The sequence below is a fragment of the Musca vetustissima genome, unplaced genomic scaffold (genome assembly GCF_032173495.1).
Source record: "Musca vetustissima isolate MV318-11 ecotype Yass unplaced genomic scaffold, APGP_CSIRO_Mvet_v1 utg38459, whole genome shotgun sequence".
Taxonomy (NCBI): Eukaryota; Metazoa; Arthropoda; class Insecta; order Diptera; family Muscidae; genus Musca; species Musca vetustissima.
In genome coordinates this window covers 5220-22375 of record NW_026887400.1, presented here as the reverse complement: position 1 = coordinate 22375, position 17156 = coordinate 5220, and the positions used below count along the sequence as shown (strand labels likewise).

Below are 17156 nucleotides of genomic sequence, written 5' to 3'. Positions count from 1 at the left end.
TTTATGTTTAATTAATAAAAATTAATACAAATTTATAAAAAAAAAGTTTATGTTGTGTTATCTCAAGTCAACGTTGTCCTCCTATTCCATATTGCTGCAACAATAATGGTTTTGGAACAACAATCTCAGCAGCCAACAGCCCAACAACATCCGCCCTCACCACCACCACATCATCCAGTAATTCCTCAACTACATCATTCCCCTTTGGCCAGACAATTGTCTCCTGTGTCGCCGGTAAATCCTTCCAATAACGGCCCTAGCAACGGTATTATACCGTCAAATATGCCGTCGGAAGCTTTACATCCTACCGCTGCCCTACAACTATACGCCGCTGCAGCTCAATTGGCACCCGGTGGTGTACGTGTCCCACCATGGAATCCATTTTTGCAATTTGGAGTACCGGGTGTATTTGGTGGTGCCCCATTTTTGGGTCGTCCACGATTTGAAAGCAATGGACCACAAAATGCCGCCGCTGCAGCCCAAATGGCTGTGAATGCAAGTAATGCTTTTGCAAATTTAACCGGTTTAAGTGCAGCTATGAGAAATGTTTCGGCGGCCCAGACAACAGCTGCCGCCGCTGTGGCCTCAGCGGCAATTCAACATCGTCTTATGATAGGAAATCGTCAAAATATGCCACCGACGGGACCACCAAGTGAAGGATCAAACGATGATGCGGGTAAGTTGGTATTTTGGGGCAAGGATTTTTTTTATGTGGAATAAATTTGGAAAATATATGATATTTTGGACAGATATGAAAAAATTAATATTTTGGGGCAACGATTTTTTTTGGAATACATTTGGAAAATACATGAAAGTTTGGATCGATTTAAAAAATAGTATTTTACAAATAAATCGAACATTCATGTTGAGGAAACTGATTAAAGTAGTTTAGTCAATATTTTTATTTTGAAAAAAGTGCAATAATATACATTTTTCAAAATAGTCAGGGTAAATCGTATTTTTGTTTTAATAAAATACAAAGATTTTTGTATTGGGGATATTTATTTGACAGTTCATTTAAGTTTTTATTACCCGGTCCTAAAATTGAAAACTTGATTGATTTGAAGTTGAAGATATTCCTTTGTATTATTTTTAATTGTTGTTTAACGTTTGAAGTTTCAAATTGGGAACATAACCATTCCCAAGAATCAACAATAAAACAAACAAATTATTATTTTTTTTATTGATTTTCATTCAAATCCAATTCCAACCAAATGAAAATTAATGTCAAAGTTTACACTTGTCTTATCGAACTGATAATAGCAACAAAATCACAATCACAGCAAAAAACAATTTTCAATGTCAAGTTCAAGTTCAATTAATTTTCAATATTAAATAAAGTGTGTTTTGACTACATAGTATATTGTTTTGATTGATAATGTTAACAATGTCGCGGTAATGTAATTAATTAAATCATTTTTTATTCGCAATTATTGAAACCATGCAGTACAACATTTTGTATACAAATCAATTACATATTAAATTAATTAGGAAAAAATAAAGTGAAATAAAAATGAATAGAAAACAAAAATAAATACTTAATTATTAATCATTGAAATGAGTTTAGCAGTATAAAATGATATGGAATAGTTAAAGGCCTTTTAAACAGATAAGGTTAAAATAATATGGATTACAATGGACATGGATTAATTAAAAAGACGTTTTGTATTTGGGAAAATTTTCAATTTAATTTCCATTAAGAATCTTTGGAATTTTATCCTTAAAATTAATCGAAAAACGAGTAAAAACGGTGAGGATGACTATAAAAATATCTATAATCATGGAGGCTTCTAGAAGAAACTCATGTTATGACAGAACCTTGAACATACCAAAAATACGGGGATATAATAAAACGGAGATCAATATTGATATTGATAGTGGATTTGGCCGCCAATGAGAATACAAAACACGAAAATACAGCCAATTCGATTGAAAAAGTATCCAAAATACTTAGAATATCGAATATTAGGGGGTACCGTTATAAAGGGGCTACCCTGAAACATTGGGCAATATTAATAATTTTTAGTACAAGGATGTGCTATGCAATGAGAACCCAAAATACCAAATTACAGCCAATTTGATTGAAAAACGTTTTCATAATCTGAAAAATACCGATTGTCTTATAAAAATGTCAAGTAAAAAACACAATAACTCTTGAAGATATAGCCGATTTATTGGGTCAGCATCAAGTGACGGGAAGTGCGCTACTCAAACTTTAAACTGTTTTTTCTTGAATTAGTGTAATGGCATGGTAACTCAAAAATAATCGATTCCAAATTTTAACATGCTATTCTGAACATACATAGTTATCGTATGAACTAGGATAAATCTAATCGGTGAAGATCTTCCCTATATTTCAGGTTGCAGCTTGGCGATTTTCAAAAAAAAAAAAAAAAAAAAAATCATAAGTTCTGCCATTTGGCTAATTTTCGAACGAAGTCAATAAACATAGTTCATATGTAAATTTTCTAATAGTGTTTGAACTTTGAAATTCCGATGTTTCACTGACCAATAATCATGCCTCAGAAATTAGCTGTATTAGGGATATTAACACAATGACCAAGAGCATTTGTTCTTCCACGCCTCAAAGTCGAGCTACGGTCACCGGTTTCGAGCACGGAATCTGTTAAGAGTCGGGAAATTATTATAGGTGTATTCATTATAGATAATTTGGACAATCCTACTTTTCGACTAGTAAATAAAAACAAATATTTATGTAAACACTTTGCAAGATACAGATACCATATCTTTTTTTAAAAAATTTGTATAGAAAATATAATTCTATCATAGCAAATTGTAATTAAATATAGATAAAAAATACGGATAATTATTTTTCAAAAAATTTTGCAATTTAATCTCCTTCTAGGCCAATATACCTACCCTTTACAAAGGATATACTTCAAGGTTCAATTAAGACCTCTCACATTATTTCCAATTCCCCAATTAAGATCTCTCACATTATTTATGCACAAATTTCCCATCCCTTCCTTTTAAAAATTAATATGAAAACTTTTCAGGAAATTAAGAAACAAAGCTCTTAGAAAACCACATTATGGTTTCAATTTGTTTTTTTCTATTTTCAATAATCATTATCGCATTAGGGGTTTTTTATGTTTGCCATTATTACCATATGGGAATAATAATTAATGACTACTCTTAAATAATGATTAAATCATGGTATTAATAATATTTTATATACACAAAATACATGTTAGCAGCTTGTGATATTTATAAACGTTCATTGTTTATATTTGTTTCTTAAGTTAAAAAAAAACAAATCCGATTAAAATAATTAAAAAAAGACGATATGACATTTTTGCCAATATTAAGCATTCTCTTTTTATAGTTATTCAAATACAACTTTCAATAAGAAGTTAGTTTTCATTCATTAGATTTTCAAATAAAAAAGAAATATAAATATTTCAATAAGCTGCTATTAACATCAATTTCAATACACTTACAAACACACAAAAGCACAGTGGTAGTTAATAAAACAGACTTATCCATTTCCAATACACAAATTGTTTAAACAACATCAAAATACATAAATTCATTTTTTTTCTGAGTTTGAGATTTTTATATAAATAGAAAATAGATTAATAAATAAAAAATAACAACAACAAAATTTAGGAGTGTAAAACACTCACAAACAATGTAAAAATGTCTGCAAACATTTATTTTATTTGCCAAAGTTTTTAATCATTTTGTGATTTTGATTTGTTTTTGTCGCTGTTGTTGTTTCTTGTGGCGTTTTACAACATGCCGCCAGCCATTAATCATTTTTTACAATAAATTTTGCACACACATATGAGAAGAGGCAGAGGCAGGCGAAGAGAAACGAGTGAACAATGTATTTGGAAAAATTGAAAATGAAAATTATACACTCACACGCACATATGTTATAATGATATTTTGCAGTTTGACTGCCATGGATGGTGGGTTGGGAAGAGCCAGCACACATCATCAATTTTTTTGTTGGTTACTTTGATACCTACGTAACTTTCAAAGTCCCCGGGTACCTCTAACTACAGCAACCCGCCTGCTGTCAACTGCAGAGAAAAGCTTTGTCATAGATCTTAGTTAAGAAGCATGCTGCACAATCAAATCCGTTGACACCTCTACGACATCATCCAATGCCTATCAACATATTGGGATATTGATGATGGAGATGATGGCATGAATGATATCCATGATTTGATTTCATATTCCTACATTGCAACTATTAATTTTCAAAATGCTTGAAATGAAATTAAAAAAAATCCTAAAAAAAGGAAAGTCAAAAAGGAAAACTCATTTCTTGTGCATATGTGTGTGTGTGCTACTTATCATCATCATTTATATTATTGTGCTTTTCCTTGTTAGCCAAAAAAATGGTGCTGCTGTTTCGTTTCTTTCTCTTGTTCTTCTTCTCCTTCGCCGTTGCTCTGAACGGAAATGAGGAATGTCATAAATTGAACAAATTCATTCATCATTCGACTGGGTGTGATTTTTCAGTGAATTGTCTTGTCTATGTCCATAATTGAAATAACAACAACAGTAATATCTACAACAAATCTAATATCTAGAGAAACGTGAGAGTATGAATTATGAATTTTTAATTAGTTTTTAGTGAATGGACATCAATCATTAAATGGATTTAGTTGAAGGATATTTCCGTTGATAAAAATATGGAGAAGGAAGAAGTATTTTTATGGAAAACAAGTAAAAACGATGTTAAGTTTCGTTCGGGCGAAACTTTTTATATCCACCACCATGAGGATGAGATTCCAAATATCTAAAATTAGTGGGGGTTCCCAGAAGAAAACTCATATTAGGGTGGGGCCTTGAACATACCGAAAAAGATTTAAAAAAAATATGATTTAAATTCTCACAATACCTAATACTGGGGCTACCTGTATATACTATACCAAAATGGCGATCGATATAAAAGATTTTTGGTATGAAAATTTGATAGCCAATGAAAATACTAAATACGGCTGGAAAACGTATACAAAATTACCAAACTACCGACTTGGGTCAAGCATTATATTTGAATATTTGGGGGTACCATTATATGGAGCCTACCCTGAAACTTGGTTCAATATTAATTACTTTTTGTAATGAGATTTGACACCTATTGATAATAGAAAATATCAATTTACATAAAATAGGGAATATTGGGGGGTACCGTTATATTGGGGCTATCCTCAAACTTGGCTCAATATTAATAAAAATAATAGAAAAAGTATCAACACGGGTCCACTTTCGCAGTAAAATATGCAGAAATTCTAAAGAAAATCGATGCAATTCCCCTTGGAAAAAAATGTTACCTGGGATGTCACAGTCCACGATATCTATAAAGGCTCCGAACTATTACATGTATTTTAAATGCCCACCTCATGATGGAGGGTATAAAATATTCTGCCCTGCCGAAATTTAGGACGTTCAGTCAAATTCCACAGCATTTTTTTTTATTTTTTTTCTGTAAATTTATTTCCGAAGAATCAAGTTAGACATTTTAATATTTGCTCGGTACTATTAAAAAATGCCTTCTGTTGTGCAGATCCGATTTTGTAGCAAATGACCTCTTCTAATTGCCTTCCCTCAAATGTAATAGAAATATATTTTTATACCGTACACAACTATGTTGTCAGGGTATTATAGCTTTGTGCAGCCACAAGAGTTTGTAACGCCGCGAAATATTGGTCCTAGACCCACCTTTAAGTATACCGATCGTCATATCTCGACTACCTGAGTCGATCTAGACATTTGTAAACACGAAAAAGGCCACAGTTATGGACCAATCTTTACGAAATTTTGCATGTAGGATGGGTTCTGGTCAATGAAGACCCCTATTGTTTTTGGTAAAGATCGGTTGGTATTTAGAGGATGAAATGGAGCAAATACTTAATTTTTGTCTGATTTTCTGGTCGCTCTAGAGGCCGCAATTATGGCCCAAACATCGCGAATTTTTACATGGAGAAGGAGATCGGGCCAAAGAATATGCATGCCTGTTTTGATAAAGATCGGTCGATATTTAGCGGGTCAAATGGACCCTGACTTTTGTGTGAAAAATTACAAATTTTGTAATCTATGACGTATATATTTTCTCGTGAAGGTCATATATCCGAGAAGTTGATTATATATCCAAGAGGAGTGGTTGACCTTTTAATTGTTACCAATTATATTGTCGTATGTCCTCGGATGTGGGAGTTACACTTAAATTTTTAGTACAACGCTTATAATTTTCGGTTATGATCAGATAATAATTTTGGGATGAAGTGGACCGAAAACTTATTTTTTGTGTTTTTTTCGATTCGATCTATAGGCTACAATTATAAGCCGAACATCACAACTCAGCCCACGGTGAAAGGAATATGGAGAAGTAATTAGAAGGACTGTACTGAATATTAGTTATATTCGGAAAAAATGTCAGTGTAAGGAAGTGGTGCTGTTGACCTCTAATCGGGCAAGAGGGTGCAGCTATCACGAAATATTGCACGGGCTCGGTATAAAAATAAGCAGAAAGTTAGAGATCCATGGTAGTTGTGTAGGGTATCGTATGGTCGACCCCGTCCGACTATACTGCTCCACTCACTGGTTTTAAATGGGTTTGAGTTTTCTTTAGTAGGTTAATTAATTTACCAATAGTGATTTAAATTTTAATTGATTTCCAAACCATGAACTTTTTTCTTCGACTTTTTGTTATATAAACTCTACGAATTTGTTTTTTTTTTTTGTAATTTTTGTAGAAATTTCATTCATCAAATTTCAAAATTTATTTTACCAATTATGCCAATTCTTTCCACACACAAATGCGTTACATTATAATCAACGAAAATCGTTTTCCCCTAACATTCATTCATCGTGTCAAAGAAAAAAACTTCGCCATTCATAAAAATTTTGGAGTCCAATGACTCCAATATGAAATTTCATTAATATCAAGTTATGCATGGTGTATTAGCCGAAAAAAAACGGGAAATTTTGAATGAACGAAACCAAAATCTTTACGTGGTCAGCATGGCAAATTGTGTGTGTGTAAAATTGTGAATATTGAAAATTAGCATTGTGACCCCTTTTGTGATTAGATGTCAGGATGGCTAACCCTGCATTGTTTCTTTTTTTTTGTATGTGTTTCCCCTAATTCCATACAGAGTTGGTAATTATGTTATAAACATTTTCATGTTGATATAGCTCACATACATACATACATACATGTTTGTTGTTCTTATTTTGTGCATAATAATTAAAATAAAATCAAGATAAAGTAGTGGCATAATTGGAAATGATTAAAAACTTCACTCCTTTTGGCAAAAACGACGGCAGCAAAAACAACACCATGGGTCATGTTGGTTAACAACCAACTGGCCAGCTAGCGTACGGACATTCCCCTCCGCTGGCAAATTCTCTGCCAATGTTGGCATGTGGAAAAGTCATTTTCTTTGCCATTAAGTCATTTGACACTGTATCATGCAATGTTTGAGAATCGAAATATTTTCACTAGAATTTTCTTGCTGTTTGTTTTTTTTTTGTGGTGGTTTCACTTGAGGTCCCGAAATATGTTGCATGTTTTTTTTTTTGGAATTCAAATAAAGTTGTATGTTCATAAAAAGATATGTTCGAACATTTTGTGATTGTTTTCACATACTCCAAAATAATTTTTGGGAAAAGTGTTAAGGATAAAAAAATTTGGAATTTTAATTTTCAATGAAATTCTCTCAAAGTATGCCTTTAGTTAAGGGGGAAATTGGATATTATTTTTAATTTTTCTTGGCAAAAGTTTTAAGGATAAACCAGTGTCGGACGAGGCCGACCATACGATACCCTACACAACTACTACGGAACTCTTCCTTTCTGTGGCTGTTTATTTCGAACCTGGGCAATATTTCGTGATATTTGCTCCCTCTAGCCTGATTAGAGGTCAACAGTATCTGACATATTTTCCGAATATTACTATTCATATTCAGTACAGATTCTCTTCACCGTGGGTTGTGTTGTGATTTTCGACCTACACTGCGTATCATAACTATAGACGCACCCCTAATTCAATTGGTATGTTAGTTGAGAAATAAAATGGACCCATTAAGTTATTGTTCACAATAAAACGATCAAAAACACATATTATTCAACAAAAATAATTAATTTATTCTTTATGGTTTCGCCGAATTCTGCACTTTCAAAATTGCTGGTGTTGCATAACTTGGCATTTACAAAATTAGAAAAATTATTTTTTTTAAACTTTTAAAATAACTTTTATAAATAATGGCAAAAGTTTTAAGGATAAACCAGTGATTCTGCGATTTTAACCATACTTGAGTATGGCGACTTTTATGAACTGGTGCGTTGTCCTGCTAAAAAACGAGTCCTTGATTGTTGCTACATTCCCAAAATTGCAATAATTTGTCTTCGGACGAGTACTCCATTGAATTCCCTACAACATGGAAGTGTCAAATAAAGCATTCCGTGGCTATAAAATGCTCCCAAGGTGGCGGTTACCTAAATATCGTTATTTCTTAATACGATATTTCGGTGGTGGTTCCTTAATGGACTTGGGAGCATTTTATAGCTTTTATTTGGCATTTCCATGTTGTCGAATGAATTCAATGGAGTACGTTCAAGCCTTGGAAGACAAATTATTGCAATTTTGGGAAAGCAGCAACAATCAAGGACTCGTTTTTCAGCAGGACAACGCACCAGTTCATAAAAGTCTGTATGGTTAAAATCGAAAAATATTAAAATTTCCGACCAGAATCCGATGAGAACATGTGTGGAATCTTGACTGCGTGTCTATGCCGAAAACCTCCAATACCAAACTGTATTTTACCTCCAAGAAGTGATTTTCGATGAATGACGGTCAATCGATGAAGACTTGCGAATAATTTTGATCGACAGTGTGATGGATAAATTTTTTGAACTTATTCAAAATAAGGGAGGTCCTACCCATTATTTATAAAAGTAATTTTATTTTATTTAAGTTTTAAAAAATAAATTTTTCTAATTTTGTAAAAGTGCGTCTATAGTTATGCAACACCAGCAATTTTGAAAGTGCAGAATTCGGCGAAACCATAAAGAATAAATTAATTATTTTTGTTGAATAATATGTGTGTTTGATCGTTTTATTGTGAACAATAACTTAATGGGTCCATTTTATTTCTCAGCTAACATACCAATTGAATTAAGGGTGCGTCTATAGTTATGATACGCAGTGTATTATTGGCATCGGCTCGAAAAAACACAAAAATAAATGGTATTCGGTCAATTTCATCCCATAATTATAATCTGATCATCACAGAAAGTTATAGGCGTTGTCCTTGACCATAACTGGAACCTCATGGAAAATTTCAAAGCGATCAGCGCTATATTTCCGTCCTCTAGTGTGGTAATGGGTTACTAAATAATATCTGAGTAGGTAAGCACCTGTAAATATTTAAGCGTAGCTCCCACTTCCGAGTACATACGACAATATAATTGGTATCAATTTAAAGGTCATCCACTTCTCTTCAGTCATCCACTTTCGGGTCTATGTCCTTAACGGGCAAATATATACGTCATAGAATACAAATTTTGTAATTTTTCTCACAAAAGTCAGAGTCCATTTGACCCGCTAAATATTGCCCGATCTTTATGAAAACAGGCATGCTTATTCTTTGGCCCGACCCCCTTCTCCCTGTGAAAATTCTCGAAGTTTACGCCATAATTGCGGCCTCTAGAACAACCGCAAAAACCGACAAAAAATAAGTATTTGGTCCATTTCATCCCCTAAATATTAACAGATCTTTATCAAAAAAAAATAGGGGTCTTCATTGGCTAGAACCCATCCTACATGCAAAATTTCGTAAAGATTGGTCCATAAATGTGGCCTCTATCGTGTTTTCAAATTATAATGGACAGACGGACGGACACACATGTCTAGATCGACTCAGCTAGTCGAGATATGACGATCGGTATACATAAAGGTGGGTCTAGGACCAATATTTCGCGGCGTTACAAACTTTCGGGGCTGCACAAAGCTATAATACCCTGACAACATAGTTGTGTAGGGTATAAAAACATGGAATTTAAATATTGAATAAAATTCTCAATTTGGTCATCTAAGGAGAAATTTATGTATCCCTTTAGTTACAGGAGAAATTTGATATTATTTTTAATTTTTCTTGGCAAAAGTGTTAAGGATAAAAAACATGATATTTAAATTTTGAATGAAATTCCCAATCACTAAAAAGGAATGGGTGAATTCATTCAATGGCAGGAAAAATTGCACAAATTTTATATTAAACGTAATGAAATTTCTGTTTCTGCCCTTTGCATATCACAACTGCATATCCCTTTACGATGTTACACATTTTTCTTCTTCTTCCACAAGCTGCAATTTTATAACATAATCATAATAAATTTCAATTACCCCTTTTTCAAAAGCTAGGGAATTACATTATAGGTAATACCTCTGCCAAAAGGACAAACACCCTTACCTTGCCATTTATGTTGCCACTCGATGTTGCAACTAAAGCTCAGTCATAATATTAGGAATTGTTGTATTTTTATGATGATGATGCATGTCCAGGCCGTTAGTCAATTTGATTTGTGAGAGTGCATGAGTGTGTTTGTGTGTGTAATTGTAAAAATGCATTTACTGGCCATCGTTGCAACATGCAATGCCAGACAATGAGTGCAACATTTTTTTGTGTGCTTGGTACACAAATGAGCAAAGGTTTATGGTTATTTTTTTCCTGTTTGACACACCCCTTGGTATGCAACTTCTAAGAATTATTGTTCTCCAGGGAGGGAGTTAACACTACGATATGTTAGATGTTTCACCTAATGCTGGACGTTGAGGGATGTTGTGAATGCAGTTTGTTGGTTGCATGGAAATGCAATTTTTAGGCAAATTTTTAAAATGGTTATGGTGCGGAAGGGCAGGACGATATTTATGGTCAGCTTCTAATAGCTATCGGGAATACAAATTTTGTTATTTTTATTTTATAAATAACCAAATATATTTTTATTAAAGATTAAACTTATCTTTTTATCCAATTCCTCAAAAAATATTAACACTATTTCTATTAAACTTAAAACACATAAATATATCCCTTGACATAAAAATCGCCCACAGACTTTATTACAATTTTGTTTTGAGCCTACATCTAAATACGCTTTCCAAATGAGAAATTCCTAGATTTGGGGCAATTTGTCGTCGGTAGGGAGTTAACCTGGTCCTGGTATTTTGTGCGTATACAAAACGTTGGGTAATTAAAATGTTTGTTGTGTTGCCATGTTTATTGTTATCCAAATATAAATAACTAAAACGGTAGTTTGCCATGGTCACACATGTGTGGCTAACTCACACACACACACATTCCAACATATTGTCTTCAAATGGGCTTGCATTTTTCCCAACACCCCCCTAATGTAGATAATTGAAATATATGATTATGAATATTTATTGTCGAGTCGAGTGACTGTGTCCGTGTGTGTGACTGCCTGCTAGAGGGGTAATTAAAATCAAAATAAATGTGTACAAGTGGCCCACTCCCACTTGGATGGAAATGCCAAAAAAAGGGGTCCAACAACAACGTTTGATATGTAAATTAATGAAATGTTTTTTTGGAAGTGTTGTTGTTATTTCGGGTTATTAATTGCGTTTTGTAGTTTTGGAAATGGGAATTTTGATAATATTTTTTGCTTCGGGGACCTGTGTAGGATAGTAGAGTAATAATAGTTTTTCGGACTCTAATTAAAATGTATATGTTTTGTTATCACTTACTAAATATGGTTATTAATTTTATATATTTTCTTTTGTTGTGTGTGTGTGCTCTTTCAGGTTTTTCTGCCGACGGCGATGATGAAAGCAGTGCCGCCAAACGCCGCCGTTCCCGCACCAATTTCAATTCATGGCAACTGGAGGAATTGGAACGAGCCTTTTCGGCCAGCCATTATCCGGATATTTTTATGCGTGAAGCATTGGCCATGCGTTTGGATTTGAAGGAGAGTCGTGTTGCGGTAAGTTTAGTTTTAAATGAAGGGAATATTTTTATTTTTTTATTAAATTTTCATTTTTATTGATCGATCAAATTGTATGCGTTTTATGTCTTTTTGGGGATTATATAAATAACTTTGAATATATACACAGAAAGTAATTCGATTATATGAATAGGGTTCAGAAAATATAGATGTCAGGATTTCTGCATTTTATGAATGCAATTCATAAAACTTTAAATATTGGTTTCTTGTCAGAGAGAGAGAGAGAGAGAGAGAGAGAGAGAGTGAAAAAAAAACTTTGGAGTGTGTATTTTTCTATGATACAGAAATTCTTTGTCATTTTAAAATAATTCGTATATTATATGAATAGTGTTCTGAAAATATAGCTTATGTCGGGATTTCTGCATTTTATGATTGCAATTCATAAAACATTAAATACTGGTATCTTGTAGAGATACGTAAGTCGACTTTCGACTAATCGATTAATCGACTTTTGGCATTGAAAAGTCTAAAAGTCGAAGTTGATCTTTGACCATGGGAAAAATTGGAAAATCGACTTTTGGTGATCGACTTTCGATTTTCTTATATTTTTGAATAATTGTCACAGGATCGAAAAGTGAGATCTTCCCAAATTGCGACTTTCTCATGATGATGTAAACTACATTATGAAAAAAATTAATTGTGTATGGAATTATGAAAATATTCATTAACATTTTTTTCTGTACATAGACTTGTTGGAAGATAGGTCTTCAGCTTTTTGCTTAACAAATGCTAATCAACATACAATTTTCAGCTAGTTTGTATATATCTTTAGCGTTTACTCGATTTATTTATCATTTTTGTAATTTTGTAATTTCCCTAAAATCTCCACGGTTTTCTAATATTATACGCTTTGTTTCAGATAGGTATGGTTCCAGAATCGGCGTGCCAAAGTTCGAAAACGTGAGCATACCAAAAAAGGACCCGGAAGACCTGCCCACAATGCCCAGCCTCAGACATGTTCTGGTGAACCCATCCCGCCCAATGAACTTAAAGCTAAAGAAAGGTAAGAAGAACTTAAAAAAATAACCAAAACTTTCCAATTCCCCCTGTGGAGAAAACCTCGGAAAAAAAGGATTTTTATCGATGATTTTTTAGAAGATCTTCAATAATAACGTTGAGGTTGCAAATGTTATATATAACTACCTAACTGAGGACAGCATATTTGATCAATTTATTTAATAGTCTTACGGGGGCATTCTTTTTTTAGAGGACTCTGCGTTCTTATAGCGATCGTGAGTCATTACTTCCTAAATAAAAATCCTTAATAGGTCTACCATTTATTTAAATCCTAATTATGCCACCTCCTTATTGAGAGCTTCTAAGAAGTCTCATTAAAGATCTTCTGAATATGTAGATGTGGATATGTAGACGAATATTAAACAATTATAGACATAACGTTTGGAAAACATTCGCTGGGTAATTTTGCAGGATATTTATATGAGATCTATGTATATTTTTCCAAAAAATCGAACTAAAAATTGTATTTAAGTTGAAAGGAAATACATTAAATCGGTCCGTATAGTTTTTCTTACAAAACATGCATCTTAATTAAACGATTTTTGCATAGAACCTTCAAAATAACGAAAATAGAGCCTATAGGCAGGCAGAAAGCAGGATGGCATCAATATCGATCAAATCAATATCGAATTTTACTCTAATATATTTTGAGATGTTTCCGACGAATTAACAAATTCAATATAAACTCCTTCTGTAGAGGTTACCTTTCCCTATATAATATTCTTTAAGGGGACCCCACAAATTTTCGATTTCGACGAGTCAGGAGATGTTGAGATTTTCGCTTGAAATTGTAAAGAGTCATTCTTGAGAAGTTATAGGTTCATATTACATACAAATGAAAAAATCGATTTTTTAAAACCCTGTCAATAGTTTTTCCCCATTTTAACTTTCAACAACATTTGGCCTAACCACTGTTTCCCCAATTTCTCTATCTTTGTAGAGCACGACGACGAAAGAAGCTGGCCAAGGCAATTGATCGACAAGCCCGTAAGCTGCAAGCCAAGGGCATTACCGTCGATCTGGAGGCCCTCAAAGCTGAATACATATCACAGCACAAAGCTAACGGAACATTTTCCGATTCGGATCTCGAAGATGATAGCATACAAATCGATGTTGTGGGCGGCACTGAAAGTGATGACGATTGTGATGACTTTGATTTTCGTAGTCCGCGTGGCAGTGATATGGCCAATAACAGTTATTCACCCAGTGGCAGTCCCAATGGCCTCGGTAGTCCCATGTCAAATGGTGGTGGTGTGGATACATCACGAGACGATGACAACAATAGCCAGCACCAACAAATGCACATGCAAATGCATTTACCCAACGGTGGTGGCGTTGGCGTTGGCGTCGGCACTGAAGGTTGTGATGTTAAACCATTCCTATTTCCCGGTAGAGCTACAAATTTCCAAATAAAATTACAAAACACCTCATCATCGTCCTCCTCACCCTCGCCTAATCATCATCAACAGACCTCACCAATTAGCATAAGACGCAGTAATCCGTTTAGCATAGAATCGTTGCTATTCAACAATACGTGAGTTCTATAAGCGGCAGAGCCTGGAGGTAGAAATTAACCAAAAAATTAAGAGATAACAAAATGAAAAAAACGTAAAGTGTAAAATAGTTGGCATTTAAGAAAAGAATTCCCCAAAAACACATCCAACGCCTTTTGTTTTATGACAAATTACGGCACATTATCATTGACGGAGTTATTATGCGAGAACAAAGAAAAAATCATAAGCATTAAACGACAACCACAACAACAAGTAATGTTAAATTTTAGCAACATGTTCCTTTATGTATTATACAAACCATTCCCAGTGTAGGGTTAACAAAAACATATTCCTTTAAGTGTTTTAGTTTTTTTTTTTTCATATAATATTGAAATTCCATTTTTTCCAATGTTTTATAAGGTAATTGTATTGTTTAAAACAGCATGGGTGATTAAAGTTAATGTCTTTTTTTTGTTGTTGAGGGAAAAAGTGGTAACGCCTTTTCCAAGATTCCTGTTAAATGTGGCAATATTTTCAATATTAACCAGAAGTCCATACAGTGGCCAAAATCTGATAGTGTGCTGTCATTATTTTTAATGTCAAGTAAATGGAAAAACAAATTACCTCGATATTAAGAATAATTTATGGATATTTAGGTTATAATCAAGGGCGATTTAGTGGTAATATAACTAAATATGTACAGAAGTACCATACCGTACCGCACAGACAGGCAGGCCAGCACAGTGGTTTGGTAGATTTAAGTCTCAGAAAATTTAAAAATATATATATATTTCTCAGTAGTAATTTTTCAAAGGGCTAGGGATTTCAAAGGATCTTTGATCTTTATCTACCAAAAATTTCGAAAAAAAAATCTTGAAAAAATTAGTTATCGTAAAATTGAAAGTAAATTTCCCTGGATAAAAATGACATTGATACATTCTTCCTTATAGATATTAGTGTATGTCCAATTAAATCTGATAGAAGTCAGTCAAAAATTAAATTGTTACTTTGGTTTATTCATTTTTTCCCTTAAAAATGCGTCTATTCCACGGTACACATCAATTTTTATTTTTCCTCCGGGCATGACCCCCACTTAATTTGCCAAATACATGTCCAAATAACATGGCTGTTTGTAAATTGGTTACAAAACAGGTAATAGCTAATTTCATTACAACAAAACTACAAATGAGAATATTAAATAAAAACAACAATTGACTTATGTATGTACACAGTATGCTTGTGTGCGGGTGTGTGCTTCACATGGTCAGGTGTGTAGATTTTCATCCACAATATTGGATATGGGACAATATTTGTTGTCTCTTTTTTGTTCATATTTGTTGTTGCCACATTTTGACCATGACTAATAATGGTGGAGAAACAAATTCCAGTCTGGCATATAATATAGGCCATGAATGGCTGAAGCTTTTCGTACCATTGTTGTTATAAAACTTTTTGGAATAGAGAATACAATTACCTTTACTATGCAACGGGAGTTAGACACTGAAATCTTGTAATTGCATTTATTTGAATTATTTTTAAAATAATTATTTACAAATTTTAAATGGAAACTCAGCATTTATTTTTTTTTTAATTTTTCCTCATATTTCACAAATATTTCAATGCAAAAAAATAAATTAGAGGATGTTTTCCAAAACATTCCCTAAAATGTTTCTGTAAAATTCAAATCAAAAAAACTACAAATATTTTCTATTTGCGGGGCAAAATTGAAAAAAGAAAAAAAAATAAATTGTTTTTTTAGGCCAGTTTTTCTCTTTAAATCGATGAAAAGGAAATGTTTCCTATTGCAAAACTTCGATCATTAGGCTCGACTCGAAGGTGAAAAAAACTGACTTAAAAACTCTTTCAAATGATCATCGCCCTTACAGACAAATTTCAAAAAAATAAAATTATTTTGTATTTAGTTAAAATATTACGACTTGCTTTATTATATTATATATATAATTTTGTAATCTTATTTTTAAATAAATTTCAATATTTTCCTCATGCTATTTTTGAAAAACATTTAGTAAATAAAAAACCCCGACATGAAAACATTTAATATATGTTAAATGTATATTTTTTCTTAAGACTTTTCCCACAAAACAGCAATGTTTCCTATTAATTTGTATTTATGTATGTATGTTTGTATTTATTGACACAGTATGTCTGTATGTTGATTATCCTTCTGCTCGTACTGTGTCCTATTATCACTAATAATAATATAATTGTAAATTAAATTTATTACATAAGATGTGTACAATATAAATATTACAGAAAAACTTGAAAATGCTATAAAAATTGAAAATAATATTGAAAAAAAAACGGAAATAAATTAAAACAAATATATCAAATATAAAATTGTGAGTTTTAATAAATTGGATGAAAAAAATTGAAATAAATATTTTTTATACCCTACACAACTATGTTGTCAGGGTATTATAGCTTTGTGCAGCCCCATAAGTTTGTAACCCCGCGAAAAATTGGTTCTAGACCCACCTTTAAGTATACCGATCGTCATATTTCGACTAGCTGAGTCGATCTAGGCATGTGTGTCCGTCCGTCTGTCCATTATAATTTGTAAACACGATACAGGCCACAGTTATGTACCAATCTTCACGAAATTTTGCATGTAGGATGGGTTCTGGCCAA

General features: G+C 32.9%; 1 protein-coding gene across 1 annotated transcript; it reads left to right on the top strand.

The window, feature by feature from the left end:
- Positions 1-264: 264 nt before the first annotated feature.
- LOC133334972 (homeobox protein unc-4) lies at positions 265-14556 on the top strand. The gene is made up of 4 exons (XM_061543283.1): positions 265-676; positions 11798-11976; positions 12861-13000; positions 13955-14556. The coding sequence occupies exons 1-4, from the start codon at positions 283-285 to the stop codon at positions 14550-14552; spliced, it is 1311 nt and encodes a 436-aa protein (XP_061399267.1). The 5' UTR covers positions 265-282; the 3' UTR covers positions 14553-14556.
- Positions 14557-17156: the final 2600 nt, after the last annotated feature.